Here is an 18070-nt window from a genome sequence, read left to right as displayed (position 1 = left end):
GCTTCTAGTATTGTGCAGTATAAGATTTGATACAGGGTGGAGATTTACTATATGCTGTATATAGTTTCATCTTATACAGTTTCACAAAGGTGAAAAGTCCTGACATCAGTAATTGGTTCAATTTACAGTAGTGTAAATTTACTCAGTGTGGAATTTTGATTGCCTTTCCTGGACAGCCTTCACTATAGAGAGTTGCATTTGACCATCTGACAATTGCTAGATACCATTTTTGTTTGTTTTGAAAGTTTTTATTTCTAAATTTCCAATACAACTACAACCAAACAAAGTTATAACTAGTAGCCAACACGGGTTTGTTAAAAACAAATCATGCCAAACCAATCTTATTTCATTCTTTGATAAAGCGAAATGCTGTGGACATAGTATACTTAGATTTCAGTAAGGCATTTGACATAGTAAATGACAAGCTGCTGTTTAGTAAGCTAGAAAAAGGTGGGATAGACAACATCGCCACCAGATGGATCTGTAGATGGCTGACAAACCATACTCAATGAGTAATCATCAATGGTACTACATCCACATGGAGAGAAGTAAGCAATGGGGTACCACAAGACTCCGTCTTAGGACCAGGACTCTTCAGTATCTTCATTAATGTCTTAGATGAGGGAACAGAAGAGGAACTCATCAAATTTGCAGATGACACTAAAGTGGCAGGAATAGCCAACACCCCAGAAGACAAACTCAGAATCCAAAAAGATCATGACAAACTTGAACAATGGGCCGTATCCAATAAAATGAATTTTAGTGTGGAGAAAAGCAAAGTTAAAAATCAAAGGTATAAGTACAGATTAGGTGAGCCCTGGCTCAAAAACAGTAACTGTGAGAGGGACATTGGAGTCCTAGTGGACAATCACTTGACTATGAGCCAGCAGTGTGCAGCAGCAGCCAAAAAAACTAATACAATCCTGGGCTGTATAAACAGAGGCATAGAGTCAAGATCACGTGAAGTACTGCTTTATAAAACCCTAGTAAGACCACACCTGGAATACTGCTTCCAGTTTTGGTCACCAAACTACAAAAAAGATCTTGAGACTTTGGAAAAAATTCAGAGAAGAGCTGCTAAGATGATCGAAGGCCTGGAGACTAAAACATATGAAGAACAGCTGCAGGCATTGGTTTGGCTAGTCTAAAGAAAAGAAGAAATAAGGGTGACATTAGCATTCCAGTATTTGAGGGGCTGTTACAAAGAAGAGGGGGTTAAATTATTCTCTAAAGCACCAGAAGGCAGGAGAAGAAACAATGGTTGGAAACTGGTCAAAGAGAGAAGCAACATGGAATTAAGGAGATACTTCCTAACAGTGAGCACAATTAACCAGTGGAACTTTCCTTCCAAAATCATGGGTGTTCCATCACTGGAGGTTTTTAGGAAGAGGCTGGACAGTGGCTGGTCCTCCAAGTCCTATTCTATTCTATTCTATTCTATTCTATTCTATTCTATTCTATTCTATTCTATTCTATTCTATTCTATTCTATTCTATTCTATTCTATTCTATTCTATTCATGTTTGACATGAGTAGCAGTAAAGGGGAAATTCTTTCAAATACACTTTGTGAATGTGCACAATAAAATGCATGTGCGGAGAAATAATCCACTGTGAAAACCAGAGCAACAGGCTTCATAGTCAGGAACAGACCCTAATCACAGCTGCATCTCTCTAACTTCACATCCATGGAATTCTGCGTTTGTCTTCTCCAAGAGATCACTTCAAATGGGGATTGGCCTCCAGTCTAGAAGAGCCAATGCTTGGTGACCTTAGTGGGAGGGAAATCTCCAGGGCACCACGGTGCCAGAGTGCAAAGATGGGTCCTGTGATCCAGCCCATTGGGCTTGACTTTGTTTTCGCTGGCTCAGTTGGGGTGAGTTCTGCTTCTCCTCTGCTTCATGGAACAGCCACCGGGGGGGGAGGGAGGAAGGGGACCTCCAAGTAAGAGCATATCCCAGCCCATTCAGAGGGAATAAATGTAGCCCCTGACTGATGAGCTTGGAATAGGATGCTACTTTGGGACTTCACAAACTTCCCCCCCCATCAATTTTATTAAGCCAAAAAGAAACTTTCTTGGAAGCAACCGACATACAGCTCTCCCCCTCCCTCCCTCCCTCTCTCTTGCAGAAGTGAGCACCACAGATCACTGATTTTTCATCCCAATTCAGGTTTGTTGCTTGAGGCTACAGTTTCTGAGCACAGAACCCCTTTCAGGAGCTGGCCTGGCACAACAGCCTAAACATGGCTAAATGGAGCTGTGTTTCACATGGTTAAGTCATTAGGATGATCCAGTGATTCTTTCCATGTATAATCTGAACTAAGCTATCATATTAAGCCACCATATGCTTGAATTTGTTGGGCACAGCAAGTTATGTAACTCAGAAATGGGGTTTGGTTGGTTTACTTTCCTTTCAGTGTGGAAAGTAAGGGCCTCCCTTCTTTTAACAGGGTCAGGATAATATTTGCAGGGCGTGTCATGTGCTTTGGCTACTGTTTCTTTTGCTTCTCCACTTCCAATTCTCTCCTGATGTCTGAGACCTCCGTGGGCACCTGGACAGTCAGGCCATCCATCCATTTCTTCACACACACCTGGCAACCAAGACGAGATCTGAAAAGCAGATGCAAACATCTAGATTTTGGCATCACTTTCTTAGCCAGGTTTACCCACTGCATGAGTAGGGCAGAAGGCAGGACCTCTGCCATTCCTTGTGAGCCCAGTCCTTAGATGCAGTCAAAATGCCACTTGAGGCTAAGGACACAGTGGGAGCTGAGAATGACAACCAAAATCGAAATCCAAAAGATTCTATAAAGGGATACGGTTAAGACGCTGGGCTCATTGGCTGGAAAGTCAGCAGTCCAGGTTCAAGACCCAAGCGCCACACAATGAAGTGAGTTCCCATCCTTGCCCCAGCTCTTGCCCACCTAGTAGTTTGAAAGCATGCAAATGTGAGTAGATAAATAGGCACCACCTTGGTGGGAAGATAAGAACGCTCTGGGACATCAGGCTGGCCACATGACTGTGGAAATGTCTTCGGACAATGCTGGCTCCATGGCCTTGAAATGGAGATGAGCTGCACCCCCTATAGTTGGCAATGACTGGGGGGGGATTTTAAAATCTGCAGGCACTCCATTTCCTTTACCTTTACCCTATAAAGGGATGCCCAAGGCAAATTGGTCCAGGAAACGAGCATTTCTCTTCTCTACATAATTATGCTGCCACTTATGCGAAGCTGGGCAGGATCTTCAATGACGCCTTCTCAAATGTTTTTCTGACTGTGGCAAACTGACTGACATCTACAGAACATGCTCCACAGAAAGGAGTCCTTGGAGTCAGGTAGATGAGCAGCTTGCATTCTTCTCTTAATTTAAAAATGACCAGAGTGCAGAGTGGGAAGCAGCTGAATGCCCCCCCCCATTCCCCCCCTGCACTCAGAGCAGGGAAGGGGCAGCCGGGATGCTTACGTGTCAGTCAGTCCGTAGGCCAAGTCCAGCATGTCCAGCTCATCATCACTGATCTCACCCAGTTGTTGAAATGCTGCTTTCTCAAAGATTAGATGGCAAGTGGAGCAGGCCAGGGTGCCTTCACACGCCCCTGCGGGAGAAAAGAGGCTGCCATTGGCAGAAGCCATGCAAGGCTCGCTTTGTGGCTGTACAGAGGTGCCTGCATGCTATAAACTCAGGAGATCAACCAAAAATTAAAGCATCAGCTTCCCACCCTCAATTTTACAAAGCACCAATGAAAGCAAATGGTGTTGTGTTGCAAAAACCAGTCACAAAATGGCCCCATCACCACAGCAGCTGATGAGAAGCGTCCTTTGACCGGAAGAAGAAGGAGCTAGTGATAGTGGCCAATATTTGTAGCTCAGGCATAGGATGACGGTGGAGGTTTGTTTTCTGAGCTTGTGGGTTGGTTTCTGAAGGTTTCATTACCAGGCTAGGTAACATCTACAGCGGAAGAAGGAGCTGCTCAGATATTTCAACCCCCAGAGCTGAAAGGTTTGTGACCCCCAGAGGCTTGGACTTTGTAGGACCCAGTTTGCTGCCATCTCCTGGTTAATCTTCTTTACTGCAATGTGATACTCTCTCGTTTGTGGAGTTCCTCAGGGGTCGGTCCTCTCTCCCCTCCTGTTCAACATCTATATGAAGCCGCTGAACAACTTTTTCTTTCCACCCCGAACCAACCCAGTGATGCCCTCAACGTGATGTCCCGTTGCCTGGAGGCGGTCTGGGTTTGGATGGGGAGAAACAGGCTTCGTCTCAACCCTGCCAAACTGAGTGGCTGTATGTACCGGCATCTCGGGTTAACCAGTTTGTTCCATCATTAAGGATGGGGGGTGAGGTGTTGATAGGGCTCACAACTTGGGTGTCCTCCTGGACTCACGGCTCAGCTTTGAAGATCATATAGGAGCCGTGACCAGGGGGGCTTTTGCCCAGGTTCGCCTGGTGTGCCTATCTGGACCGAGATGCCCTACGCACAGTCATCCATGTGCAGTAGTCCCGGTTAGACTACTGCAACGCTCTCTACATGGGTCTGCCCTTGAGGACCACTCGGAGGCTTCAACTGGTGCAGAATGCAGCCGTGCGAGTTGTGATGGGAGTTCCCCGATACTCCCATGTAACACCTCTTCTCCACGAGCTGCATTGGCTTCCGGTTGCCTTCCAAGTGAGATTCAAGGTGCTGGTGATGACCTATAAAGCCCTAAATGGCTTGGGTTCGGATTATCTGAGGGAACACCTGCTGCCGGCATCAACTTCCCATCGTCCTGTGCGCTCCCACAGGGAGGGCCTTCTTAGGGTACCACCGGTGAAGGATTGACGGCGGGTGACTCCCAGAGAGAGGGCCTTCTCTGTGGGCACGCCTGACCTCTGGAACCAACTTCCGATGGAACTTAGGACTGCCTCTGACCTCCGCTCATTCCACTGGGACCTGAAAACTTGGCTCTTTGAGCTCTTCGGGCCTAGAATGAGGGGTTTTAATTGGGTTTTAATGTTTTAATTTTTTTAAATTTTGGGCTCTAAATTCAATTAATTGTTTTAATTAACTGTTTTAAATCTTCTAATTTTTGTATGGTATGATTTTAACTGCCCTGTAAACCACCCTGAGTCCTACAGGAATAGGGCGGTATATAAATCAAAATAATAAATAAATAATAAATAAATACTCTCCCTCCCACTCCCTCCTTCTGTCCTTCCTACCTTCCTTTTTGCATTCTAGCAGGAAAAGAAAAAGATGCTCAGTACAACTTTAATTTTTTTTTTCATTTCTTTCACTGTAATTTCTTTGTTTAATTGTTGTGAGCTGCTCACAATTGTTGAGAATCAAGCAGTATACAAATTTAATCATTAATAATATCTGTAAGCAAAACCAAATGATGCAAACTTTCAAGAGAGCCAGTTTGGTCTGGTGGTTAAGACACCAGATTAGAAATGGAGACAGTGAGTTCTAGTTCCACCTTGGGCATGAAAGCCGTCTGGGTGACTCTGGGGCAATCTCTCTCTCTCAGCAGAACTTATCTCACAAAGTTTTTGTAGGGAAAATAGGAGAAGGAAGGAGTATTTGGGATGTTCACAACCTTGAATTATTAAGAAAAATAATAAAGGCAGAATACAAATAAATAAATATATCTAGGCTTAGGAAGAAAATGCAGAATGTTCAAACTGTGAGTGTTAACTGTATCCAGTGCTCTTAGTTCGCCTTGCTGGTGTGTCCCAGAAAAATGAGATGAGGTACAGATCTCAGGATGTGTTTTGTTGCCTAGACCATTCTGTAAAACAATCTTGCCAACTCCTAAAATAACAGATTATTGGTAACCAATAAAGTCTGAAGAGAGAAAGGCAGGATCTCACCACTAACCAAAGCCACTGATGTTAATATTTTGATTTATCACAACCTCCAGCAGACTCTCCCCTTCTTTGGCGTTGACTGAGTATTTCTCTCCATCCCGGTCAATAAAATGTAGCCTCACTTTGTCCATAGAGCTGCATGGAGAAAGAAGAAGCACAACATCTGTTCAGAGAGAGCTCAGATTGCTCCCAAGTGCCAAGTGACAATCAAAGAAGCTGCAGGTAAAAACTGCCATTCACATTGGTCAAAAGTCAAAAGCATTCCTAATCTTTTGTGTTGGCTGCTTGGAACCAAGCTAAAAATGTGGAGGTGGTCAGTTAGCTCTGGGCCCAGAGCCATTGAGGTGCCTTTACGCTCAGCATTGTGCAGCCACAAGGAAGGTCTCCACCACTGGAGGTTTTCAAGAAAAGACTCCTGCTTGAGCAGGGGGTTGGACTAGAAGACCTCCAAGGTCTCTTCCAACCTATTATTCTATGTTCTATGTCTCCAGCTTTCCTGATCACAAAACATGGAACAACATTCTAACTTGGGCCATCAAAAGCAATGGAGCACTTTTCCATGTCCCACACCCCTATTCTTAGAATTTTCATGGCAAGAACAGTTTGTGCCCTCTGAAGGGCAAAAAACAAAGACCCAGGACCCCAAAATTCATCTTTGAATTATACATTGGACTTTGGGCATGTCCACTAGGGAATTGGGCAGATCAGATTTCTAGTGAATTACATTACACAATGTCAACTATGATATACTATGAGAAATTCACGATGGTGACGCGGCCCACATGAGCAAAAGCTGCTTCTCTGTTTCTGCAAAAACATCTCTGTGAGGAATTCAGCGGGAGTCCCTCAGAACTTGGTATTTGTCCTCTGCTATTTCAGCTCTTCATCCATCTCTAAACTTCTGATGGCCTCTTGGATATTTCTGCTTGGAAATTTTAGTATCACCACGTATGACTCATCTCGTTTTGTCTCTCTCGGCTACAACATTTTCTGGTTTATCCTATTCATTGCTATCATTGCCGTTCAGCCTCCTGAAGAGCAAATGACCTTTACTTTTCCCTTTCCAATGCTCATTGCTCTCTGTGTCTTCAGCTCTTCTGTGACTTCTTGTGACCATTTCCACAATAGTTGCATATGAATTGAATCAGAGAACTTGTCAGGAGTGGATGTGGATGTTTTTACTTATGTTTGCTCCTAGAAAATATCTATAGGAGGATGAATCTTTGTTGATTAGCCCAATCAATTTCTGTTTTTCCCCTGGAGGAAATGGAATGGTGGGAAAAGTAATGTGTTTTTGAAAATGTACATAATGTCCAAAGGGGGTGAATTTTTCTTCATTTTCATGGCAAGAATGTTCTGTGTGTTCAGAAGAGCATCATGATCAGAAGCTGATTCTTGTCAACTTGCATTCTTGGAATGACTGTAACCACACAACATTGCATGGATGTTAGAACATTCCAAGAAGTGCTGGAAGAAGTTGCCTCTGGGGAACGCTCTGCATGGTTGTCAACATATATGATATTTTGCTTGTGAAAAAGGAGAAATTGGGCTGATCCATAATTGGCAGACCAACCGCACTCAGTGTGTAGCCCTCAATGGAACTACATCTACATGGAGAGAACCATGCAGTGGGTACCTCAAGGTTCTGTGCCTTCAACATTTTCATAAATGATCTAGATGAGGGAATAAAAGGTTAGTTCATCAAATCTGTGGATGATACCAAGCTGGGGGGAATTGGTAATACTTTGGAAGACTGATTTAAGATTCAGAAGGATCTTGACAGATTTGAAAATTGGGCCCCATCTAACAAAATACAATTCAGTGTGGATAAAAGTAAGGCCCTGTAAAAGTAAGGCAAGAAACACCAAATGCACAGGTACAGAACAGTTGGGACTTGGTTCAACAGTAGTAACTGTGAAAAGGCTCTAGGTGTCCTAGTGGAAATGATAGTGAGATCACACTTAGAATACTACATCCAATTCTGCTCACCATGATGCAGAAATGGTGTGCAGAGAAGAGCAACAAAGATAACAATGGGTCTGAAGGCAAAACCCTATGATGAACAGTTGTGGGAAGTAAGTAAGCCTAGCCTAACAAAGAGAAAGATTAGGGGGGCATGATAACTGTCTTCTAGTACTGGATGGGCTATCACAGAGAGTATATCAAAGAATATCATGTATCTGGTCTGCAAATAAAAGGGATTATATTTGCATAGGTCCATAATCTTCTGTATGACACCTTTCTTGTCATCACTCATCAGATTTAGATTTCCTTATCTAAGCTTCCTTAAATCCTGAGTTTTTTCTTGATGGATACTAGAACTTGTAAAACTTCCCATACCAAACCAAGCCTCTGACCACACCCCAGTACCTGTCTGGTTTATATCTTGAGACATTCTAACATTCTCTCCATCATCCAAGTCATCATCATTGCCTTGACATTTCTTCCAACAGCTTTTCTCCAACTTGACTTTCCGTAGGCCTCCATTAGTTTATTTCAACTAAACTTCTATCTGTGGCTCCCTCTCATAAGGCAAAGAAGGACATTTTGTGAACCATCTCATTCCCCTCTAAAGCTTTCTCCTAAGCCTCTGAAAACCCTGGGTTCTCCTGCAGTTTCCCATTAAGTCTCTTGCCTCTGTCTTGATTTTTCCTGTTCGCTCAATAGTCTCCTCATTGGGAGGAGAGAAGCTAAGTGCATTCATTGCATAGATTTTGACCACTGGACATTCTCAAGACTTGGGTTTGCTATATTGTCTGGAAGAATGTCCATATCAAGAAATCATTCTCCCTTTGTGGTTTTTCCATTTCTTTATGTCAAAGACCATGGATCACTTTCCCCACAGCCCCAAAAGGCAAGCAGTGTTCAGTGGCTACTCCTTCTTTACTGCTGGCTGGTTTTGGGTACAAAAACAATTTCACTGAAACTCATTATTAAAGGAACTCAGAAAGTTGTTATCATCTATTCCATTCTTACATATAGTATGCTATAATATTAAATAGGAACACATTAAAGGATATTTCCTCTTGATGACGGGCCCAATTGTTGGGACCCACAGAGATGGTCAGGTATGGATTGGGGTCTCCAGTTTATTGTTAGGAAGAGACCCCTGATCTGTTTTTTAGCAAAAAAATTTTAAGGGGTTAAGGGGGAGGGCCAGGTCCAGGATTGATCGCGCAGGGGGGGAGCAGGGGTCGGTTGCCTCCGGAGCTCTGGAGCGGGTTGTGGGACTACCTATTCCCATGACATTAGGGAATGGCAGCAGGTGTAAGAACAGAGGGCCATATCAATATCCGGGAGGGCATCCCCGCTATTTACAAGCGGTGAGGCGCTCCGACCCTCTGCTTTCGCCCCGAGGTCCCGGGAGCGAGGATGTGCAGCCACCTGAGCTCCGGCTAGTGTACTTGAACGCCAGGTCCGTTGTTAATAAGGCTCCTCTTGTCCGGGAACTGGTTGAGGGTGAGCATGCGGACCTGGCTTGCATCACGGAGACTTGGCTGGGCCCAGAGGGTGGTATTCCTCTGGTTGATCTTTGCCCACCAGGTTTCCGGGTGCTACACCAGCCTCGGGCTCAGGGTAGGGGTGGGGGAGTGGTGGTAGATATGAGGGAGACCTTGTATCCGCGGGAGGCCACCGTTCCTCAGATAGTCGGGTGTGAGTCTCTCTTCCTGAGATGTGGTTTTGGGGCGCAGTTGGGCTTGCTGCTGGTGTACCTTTCGCCTAGTCATGCAGCAGCAGCCCTGCCTGAGCTTCTCGACATCCTCTCAGGGTTGGTGACCGAGTTCCCCAAACTCATAGTTTTGGGTGACTTCAATCTACCATCCCTGGGAGGTTCATCTGAGTTAGCTCGGGAGTTCATGGCTTCCATGACGGCCATGGACCTGACGCAAGTAATTCATGGACCGACTCATGAGGGAGGCCACACTCTTGACTTGGTTTTCTTATCTGGACGGTGGTTAGATGATCTTGGTGGGGGCTCCCCAATTGTTATGCCCCTGTCATGGACCGATCATCATCTCCTGCGGCTGGTCTTCCGTTTTGCCACTCCCCGCCGTGGGTGTGTGGAGCCAATTAGATGGTACCGCCCCAGGTGCTTAATTGACCCTGATAGGTTCCAGGCAGCGCTGGGACCCCCACCTGCCTCCGTTGCTCACAACTCGGCGAATGCCTTAGTGGAAGCCTGGGAAAGGGCAGCCACGGAGGCACTTGACCGAGTTGTACCCTTGCGGCCCCTGACTCGGCACAGATCCCAGCGAGCTCCATGGTTCTCCATGGAGCTCCGGGAGATGAAGCGTCGGAGACGGGGCCTAGAGAGCTGTTGGAGGTCCAGCCGATCCGAATCCGACCGATTGCGACTAAGAACCTATATGAGGTCTTATCTCGCAGCGATAAGGGCGGCGAGGTCTAACCACTTTGCTACCCTTATCACGTCCGCAGATAACCGCCCGGCTGCCCTGTTTAGGGTGACCCGCTCCCTCCTTAATCAGGAGGTGAGGGAGGAACCCTTGCAGGGTCGTGCCGAGGAGTTTAGTCAACATCTGTTGGACAAAATCGCTTGGATTCGGACCGGTCTGGACTCCGACTGGGCAGAGTCTGACGATCAGGACACGGGCGGTCTTGTCGATATTATCTGGGAGGAGTTTGATTCTGTGACTCCAGAGGAAGTGGACAGGATTATGGGGAGGTTGAGCTCCACCACATGTTTATTGGACCCGTGCCCTTCCTGGCTGGTTTATGCGGCTCGGGAGGGGACACGAGGCTGGTTCCAGGCGGTCATATCTGCCTCTTTGAGTGAGGGCAGTTTCCCTGCCATCTTGGAGGAGGCGGTGGTGAGACCTCTCCTCAAGAAGCCTGCCTTGGACCCAGCTGTGTTAAATAACTTTTGTCTGGTCTCCAACCTTCGCTTTCTTGCGAAGGTTGTTGAGAGTGTGGTGGCGCATCAGCTCCCTCTGGTCCTGGATGAAGCGGATTATCTAGACCCGTACCAATCGGGTTTCAGGCCCGGGCACAGCACGGAGATGGCATTGGTCGCTCTGGTGAATGATCTCTGGAGGGCCCGGAACAGGGGACATTCCTCTGTCCTAGTCCTATTAGACCTCTCAGCGGCGTTCGATACCATCGACCATGGTATCTTGCTGCGGCGTCTCAGGGGATTGGGAGTGGGAGGCACAGTCTTTCAGTGGTTCTCCTCCTATCTCCTGGGACGTTCGCAGTCGGTGTTGGCAGGGGGGCAGAGGTCGACCTCGAGGCCTCTCGCTTGTGGAGTCCCTCAGGGGTCGGTCCTCTCGCCTCTCCTGTTCAACATCTATATGAAACCGCTGGGTGAGATCATTCGTGGTTTCGGGGTGGGGTATCATCAGTATGCTGATGATACCCAACTTTTTCTTTCGACCCCAAACCACCCCAGTGATGCCCTCGATGTGATGTCCCGTTGCCTGGAAGCAGTTCGGGTCTGGATGGGGAGGAACAGATTTCAACTCAACCCCGACAAGACTGAGTGGCTGTGCGTACCGGCATCCCGGGATATTCAGAATATCCCATTTCTTTCTATGGGGGGTGAGCTATTACCCACCGTAGATAGGGCTCGCAACTTGGGAGTCCTCCTAGATTCACGGCTTACTTTGGAAGATCACATAGTGGCCGTGACTAGGGGGGCCTTCGCCCAGGTTCGCCTGGTGCGCCAGTTGCGGCCCTATCTAGACCGGGATGCCCTGCATACGGTCACTCATGCGCTCGTGACCTCTCGTTTGAACTACTGCAACGCTCTCTACATGGGGCTGCCCTTGAAGACCACTCGGAGGCTCCAACTGGTACAGAATGCAGCCGCGAGAGTTGTGTTGGGAGTCTCCCGATACTCCCATGTTACACCTCTGCTCCGCGAGCTGCATTGGCTCCCAGTTGTCTTCCGGGTGAGGTTCAAGGTGCTGGTATACCTTGGGGAGCACCTGCGGCCGGCATCAACTTCCCTCCGCCCAATACACTCCCACAGAGAGGGTCTCCTCAGGGTGCCACCGGTCAAAGAATGCCGACTGGTGGCCCCCAGGGGGAGGGCGTTCTCTGTGGGCACGCCGGATTTATGGAACCGTCTTCCGGTTGAGCTCCGGATGGCGCCCGACCTTCGCTCCTTCCGGTGCGATCTAAAGACGTATCTTTTTGAACAAGCTGGCCTGGCCTGATGGGAGGGGGTTGGGTTTTTATTACTTTTAAATGCGTTTTAATCTATCTAAGAGTTCTGGGCATTTGTTTAATCTTTTTTAATTTTTGTATTCTGTCTTTTTAACATGTATTGCCCTGTTCACCGCCCTGAGTCCTTCGGGAGAAGGGCGGTATACAAATAAAATTAATAATAATAATAATATTGTGATGGAATGATTTTAGACTCTTCTAGCCCCTGAAAAACATGGCTTTTTTGCCATAACTCTGTTGATGGGCCACGGTCGTCCCTCCCTTTGTCTGGGGTCCTGTTCTTTTGTGCTTAGGTCATCCCACTCCCAGGCCAGAGCATCTGGGCTCTTTCACGGGGGACTTCCTTTACACAGCCCCTTCCAACTGCATAGCAGAGCTTTCTGTATCTTGCACTTTCAGCCCAAGCGCTCAAGGGACAGAGAGGAAGCCCCAGTCTAAGCCAGGCCTGTTGTGGGAGATGCTCTGATTGCGATTATCAAAGGGATAATTGTTTCCTCTGCACCCATTTGCTCCTCTGTATCTCATCCAAACATGTCAGGCTATAAGTCTGTCCTTCCTCATGGAGCCACTGGCAAGATGGAGAATGTTTGGGAAGGCCGCTGCAAGCAACAGCTTCACATTTCTCATTTTGATGGCATTGCAGATGCTTCCAAGGTTTTTCTCAGTAGTCAAAAACAAATTTCCAAGACACACTTCTTCAAGGACTCTCATAACGAATTGCAAAAAATTAGGGATGGCAGCAAAGAAATAGAGTTTTCTATTTTTCTTTGTTGCCATTTAGTGGTCATTCAGATCTGTGCAGCCCAAATCTGCTTGTCCTGAACTTCCAAAATTCCCTGTCTTACCCCAGAGAGTCTCTGAAGAAGCAGATCCCAATGGAATTGGAGTGTACTGCCTTCTAGTCTTGATTTATCATTTCTGGCAGGAACAAAAAGTCTTCATTTAGGAGGGAGCAATGTTGACCTAAGCAAGAGCTGAAATTGCCACACCATCTCTGCTTATGAAGAAGATCTTTGTGACTCAAATAATGATCATTAGAATGCAGAAAGCCCTTAGGGATAGGTCTGTAGAAAACACTCAGATGCATGGAGAAAATATTATACAAAAGCTTCTCTTGAGCCCAAAAATGCATATTCATTACATGCAGAAAGTGGCAACAGGGTTGAGCAAAGCCCTATTAATATGCTCCAGCTTGGAAGTCGGCATCCTGAGCTCAGAGGGCTACAAGCTGCAATCAAATCTATTCTGGGAAGCCTACAGGCATCTCCATCAGGCCTGCTTGGTCAGTTCTTTCCCATCATCTTTTTGCAGAGGATTTAATGCACAGATGCCATTCTCCAGGATTGTAACAAACTCTTTTGATGCCCAGGACTGGCATTTTTTAAAAAAGGTAAAGGAGTCCTTGCAGATTTTATTCTGCTAGTCATTACCGATTCTAGGGGATGCTGCTCATGTCCATTTCAAAGCCATAGAGCCAGCGCTGTCCAAAGACATTTCCACTGTCATGTGGCTAGCGTGATGTCCTGGAGTGTATGTTCCCACTGAAGTGGTACCTATTTATCTACTTGCATTTGCATGCTTTCTAGCTGCTAGGGTGAGAACAGGGAGCTCACCCCGTCATGTGGCACTTGGGTTGCCAACTTTCCTGCTGACAAGCCCAGTGTCTTAACCACTCAGCCACCATGCTACCCTATTAACATAGAAGATTTTTTTAAAAAAATCCTTGCAAGCATTGTAGAGTTTTCCCACTGATCATCCTGTGGAATGCCTGCAACTCCTAGAACACCAAGCCGTTCTGGGAGACAGAATTCTGGCCATCATAGTCTGAAAGCAGCTAGTCCAGAGGAGCTTGCTGGGGCAATCAAACTGCACGTGGAGTACAGACTTCTGTGTTCTTTTAAATTGTCATATGCTGACACCACATTCATTTTTCTTTAGTGCAGTTTGGCCTGTCAAAAATTATTCCAGCAGTTTCCCACCATTCAAATTTCCCTCAGTGCAACTGAATATTTGCCCAGTTCAATGTCCGGTTTGGCCATTTGGCCTGAGCTGCATCAGAGATACTTGGCTGCTGAGCAGGAACTCAGGAAGACAGCAAAGAAATGGCAACAACCATTTACCATCTGCAAATAATTTAGCTCTGAGAGATTAAAAAAAAAGACACCAATATTGACATCAGGGCAAAATGGCTCAGAGCCAAAGAAAGGCGAGCTGAGCTTCCACAGGAAACAGGGCTGGGGCGGGGAGCCTGAACTAGAAGCATCTTTGCTGGGATTGTGTTGCAGGGGCATCAGATGGAAAAGACAATCTCTTACCTTTTCCAAACTTTAACCTGCTATCCCACCTACCTGTTCTTTATTGTCAGAGGATTCTGTACAGGTGGGATGCTTAACCAGACACCTAAGACCAAAAGTGACCCCTCCCCAGGGTGTTCCCACCTCAAACTGGGAGAGAAGGATAAAAGCCTGAAATACATGGACAGTAATAAAGTTGCCTGTGTCTAATTACATTGATTTACACACCACAAACATATACATTTCCTAAGCCATGACTTCTTCTCCACGGTATATTTGAAATAATCCAAAGGGGCTGAGTAACACTACATACTAAGCCAAATACCTAATTATGACTTTCTGAAATTAAAAATCAGGGCATTATGCAGTTTGTTTGGTTTTGGGTTTAATGTGAAATGTGAAAAATTGTAGCTTCTGATTAAAACAATCCATGGCTTATTGCAATGGTGGTTCAGACTCAACGGTACTGCATATCAGCAGTCACAGGTAGGAAGATCAAGCTGGGCCCCACTTGGGAAGGCAAAGTGTTGCCTTGGGAAAATGGAGTGGAAGCTGTGGGTTAAAAGACCTTGATGTCAGCAGCAGTTCTGGTGGCACCTTGGAAGGCTTCCCTTCAAGGTTTGTTTTCAAGATAAGTTGCACAACCTTGGGGTGACTTCTGCCTTGACTTCTTCAGTTCCTCAGAAGCTACAGCCTTGGGAAGGACCGTCCCATGCTGTGAAAGGAGGCTCCTTCCTGGGCTGCTTACTCAAGTCCTCAAATGCTGTGTTACTTTGCTGCCCTTTCAGTCATAATGCAAGTCTGCAAGGTTTGTGAACTGACAAGCCAACAAAGTTTTAATCCCCCATCAGGGCTTGTGTGCCCTGAAGAAGTCCCAGGAGGGGCTTTTCTGGCCTCTGGATAAGCCAAGAGAGACACATTTATCAGTTGCCCGGTGCAGCTTTCTGCCCCTGGAGTTCTATCCTAGCTTCCTTCAGAAGGTCAAGGTGATGTGCGTAGCCCTCCCTCCCTCCTCCTCCTCCTCTTCCGCGGAGCAACCCTCACTCTGAGAGGGAGGAACTGGCTGAAAGCCATCCTGGGAAATTTTGGGGCCCAGGCCTCTCTTAAAGCGGGCCCTCCCTATTCCTAGCCCTATACTTTCAGGACTCCCCACCCTGGTTGTCCAAAATGTTCTGCCAGCAGTGAAGAAAGGACTTTGAACAGGCCATTGTTCTGAGGCTGATGGAGCTGGAAAGGTAAGCCTTGTACAAGGAGATGCAAAAGAAGGAAGAAAGTTCTGGGACACAAGAATGAGAGGCAAAGTTTGCATTTTAGATGGGGAGGAAATGCAGGTGTTGAGCCAAGCTAGCCAAGGGAATCTTATCTTCTACTGTAGGTTTGAAGGAATTAATCCTTACTTAGATTCAAATAGTAACAGCAATAGCACTAAGACTTATATACCGCTTCAGTGCTTTACAGCCCTAAGCGGTTTACAGAGCCAGCATTTTGCCCCCAACAATTTGGGTCCTCTTTTTACTGACCTCGGCTGAGTCAACCATGAGCCAGTCAAGATCGAACTCCTGGCTGTGAGCAGAGTCAGCCTGCAATCCTGCACATTCCAACTGCTGGGCCACCAGGGCTCCTGGTCAAATGCAATGCTCCTCTTCAACAGTTCCTTTAGGGGATAGCATCATGTTCACAAGAAGTGATAGTACTGCTTTATATTATGCTAGTGAGGCCTCATTTGGAATATTGCTTCCAGTTCTAGTCACAATACAAAAAAAGATGTTGAGACTTGAAAAAAGAATGCAAAGAGCAATAAAGATGATAAGGAATCTGGAGGCTAAATCGTATGAGGCACAGTTGAGGAAGCTGGGAATGGAGACTAGATTAGGGGGAACATGCAAAGAAGAGGGGACTAAGTTATTCTCCAAAGCACCTGAAGGCAGAACGAGAAACAATGGATGGAAACTAATCAAGGAGAGAACAAACCTAGAAATAAGGAGAAATTTCCTAACAGTGAGAATAATTAACCAGTGGAATGGCTTGCCTCCAGAAGTTATGGAGCTTCCACTCTCCATTTTGCAGAGCCTCAGAATCCCCCCCCAAAAAAAAGAGTAAGATGATCCTTACCCCTGGTCTGTGCTCTTCGGTTTCGTGCTGTCACTGAAGCATTTCCCCAACTCCAAGATGCCCATTGCCAGCCTGGGACTTCTCCCCCTCACAGCTGTGTGTCCAGAGGTACCAAGGCAGAGGAGCTTGGCGATGCACTGAGCCAGCATGTTGTGTTGTATTGCTGCTGAGCTTCAAGGTTTGCAGAGCAGACACCCCCGCAGCAGAAGAAATATAAGGCTGAGGCCAAGGGGGCTGAGCTGCCACAACCTCCGGGTGAGGAGGGTGGGAGGGAGCCCCATATGCCCAGCCCACCGGGGGGGGTTGCTGGGAAGGCGGAGGTAAGCCAACCTCAACCCCTGGGGCAGAATGGCTTTGGGTTATGAGCAACACCATCAGAGCAACAGGCCTATTTCCACCAAGAAATGTCATATAGAAAAAGGGAATGTGCTTTGTTTAATAGAACGGTTTATGATCCTTCCTTCCTTCCTCCCTCCCTCCCTCAGCTGGTCAGATGAGCATATGCAGAGCACATGCAGAAGGCATTCAATTACCAAGGACAATCCATACTAAAAATATGCAAGAAAGAATTTGCCTGTGGATGCTGAGAAAATGAAGAAAATATAACCGTATGGAAGACAATACTGGAAGGCTGTTGTTAGGGGCACTAGAAAACAAAGCAGCCATTTAAACTTGCCCAGTATGGCATTCTGGCTGATGTTTTAGGACTTGCCAGGAGTTACAGACTAGTGTTTCGTCATGTAACTCTGTCCCTAGATGCAAGGGTTTGAGATGGGAAGCATGGAAGGCTTCCTACTACAGGAGCTTCTGCATTCCCAAGCAGGCAAGCAGCAAATGCAGGACGGGCATCAAACATCTGGTGGGCTACTTGGACCACCTGGGTGGCTTGCCTGCACAAGGAGGGGAAGATTTGAGCAGGGAGGTGCATTGCCTCCCCAGCTGTGTTTGTCCAGCAATTCAGTATTTCTCTTTGTCTCCTGCAGTCCTTTCAAAGCATTTCTTGGAATGGTGGCTGTGACAGAAGGAGAAGAGCACTTTCCTAAGTTCTCAAGAACTCCTTGAACTCAGACAGAAAAGCAGTTTTCCTCAAGGCCACATCAATGCCATTTCTCCTATCCTTGAGTTGCCAGAAAAATATGTTAGCATAAATATGCTACTTCCACAGCCGAGCTTTCCCGGGCCTCAGCAACAAGGCCAAGGGGCGGTTCAGGAATGAGGGGTGGGTGAGCGTTGGGTAGGCAGTGCTGCCCTCAGGCCAGCTTCCTTAATTTCGTGATTCCCTCCCACACGGCACCCCCCACCCCATGCCTGGAGGGTCAATCACCACCTTGCTCCCTCAAGTGGGGTGGGCAGGATTGGCCTAAAGCAATTAACTCAGCAAAAAGGTCAATCCAAGCAGAGCACAATTACACATGCCAGAGTGCCCTGTGTCCATCCCATGCCCCTCCAAGTGCCCCTTTTACACCCCACTGCTGTCAGCTGCACATCACTTTCCAGAGGTCAGAAGTCCCCAACTGAACCTCTTGTGTCAATGACTGTAGGATGAAGCAAGGGGGAACTTTGTCATCTTGCATTTCAGCTTTAGGTAGAAGACAGATTCTTCTTCATCTTCATCTTTCTCCTCCTCCCATCA

The 18070-nt window shown here is 46.7% G+C and overlaps 1 protein-coding gene across 1 annotated transcript; it reads right to left on the bottom strand.

Moving 5' to 3' along the window:
- Positions 1-2470: 2470 nt before the first annotated feature.
- LOC310645785 (adrenodoxin-like) lies at positions 2471-16586 on the bottom strand (the record flags this gene model as incomplete). Its single annotated transcript, XM_083371781.1, has 4 exons — positions 2471-2609; positions 3464-3593; positions 5856-5980; positions 16438-16586. 4 exons carry the CDS (start codon positions 16584-16586, stop codon positions 2489-2491), a joined length of 525 nt encoding a protein of 174 aa, XP_083227907.1. The 3' UTR covers positions 2471-2488.
- Between the last annotated feature and the right edge of the window lie 1484 nt (positions 16587-18070).

This window comes from Vipera ursinii (genome assembly GCF_947247035.1).
Source record: "Vipera ursinii genome assembly, chromosome: 12".
Classification (NCBI taxonomy): Eukaryota; Metazoa; Chordata; class Lepidosauria; order Squamata; family Viperidae; genus Vipera; species Vipera ursinii.
The sequence above is the reverse complement of the archived record's forward strand: the minus strand, read 5'-3'. Positions and strand labels throughout refer to the sequence as shown.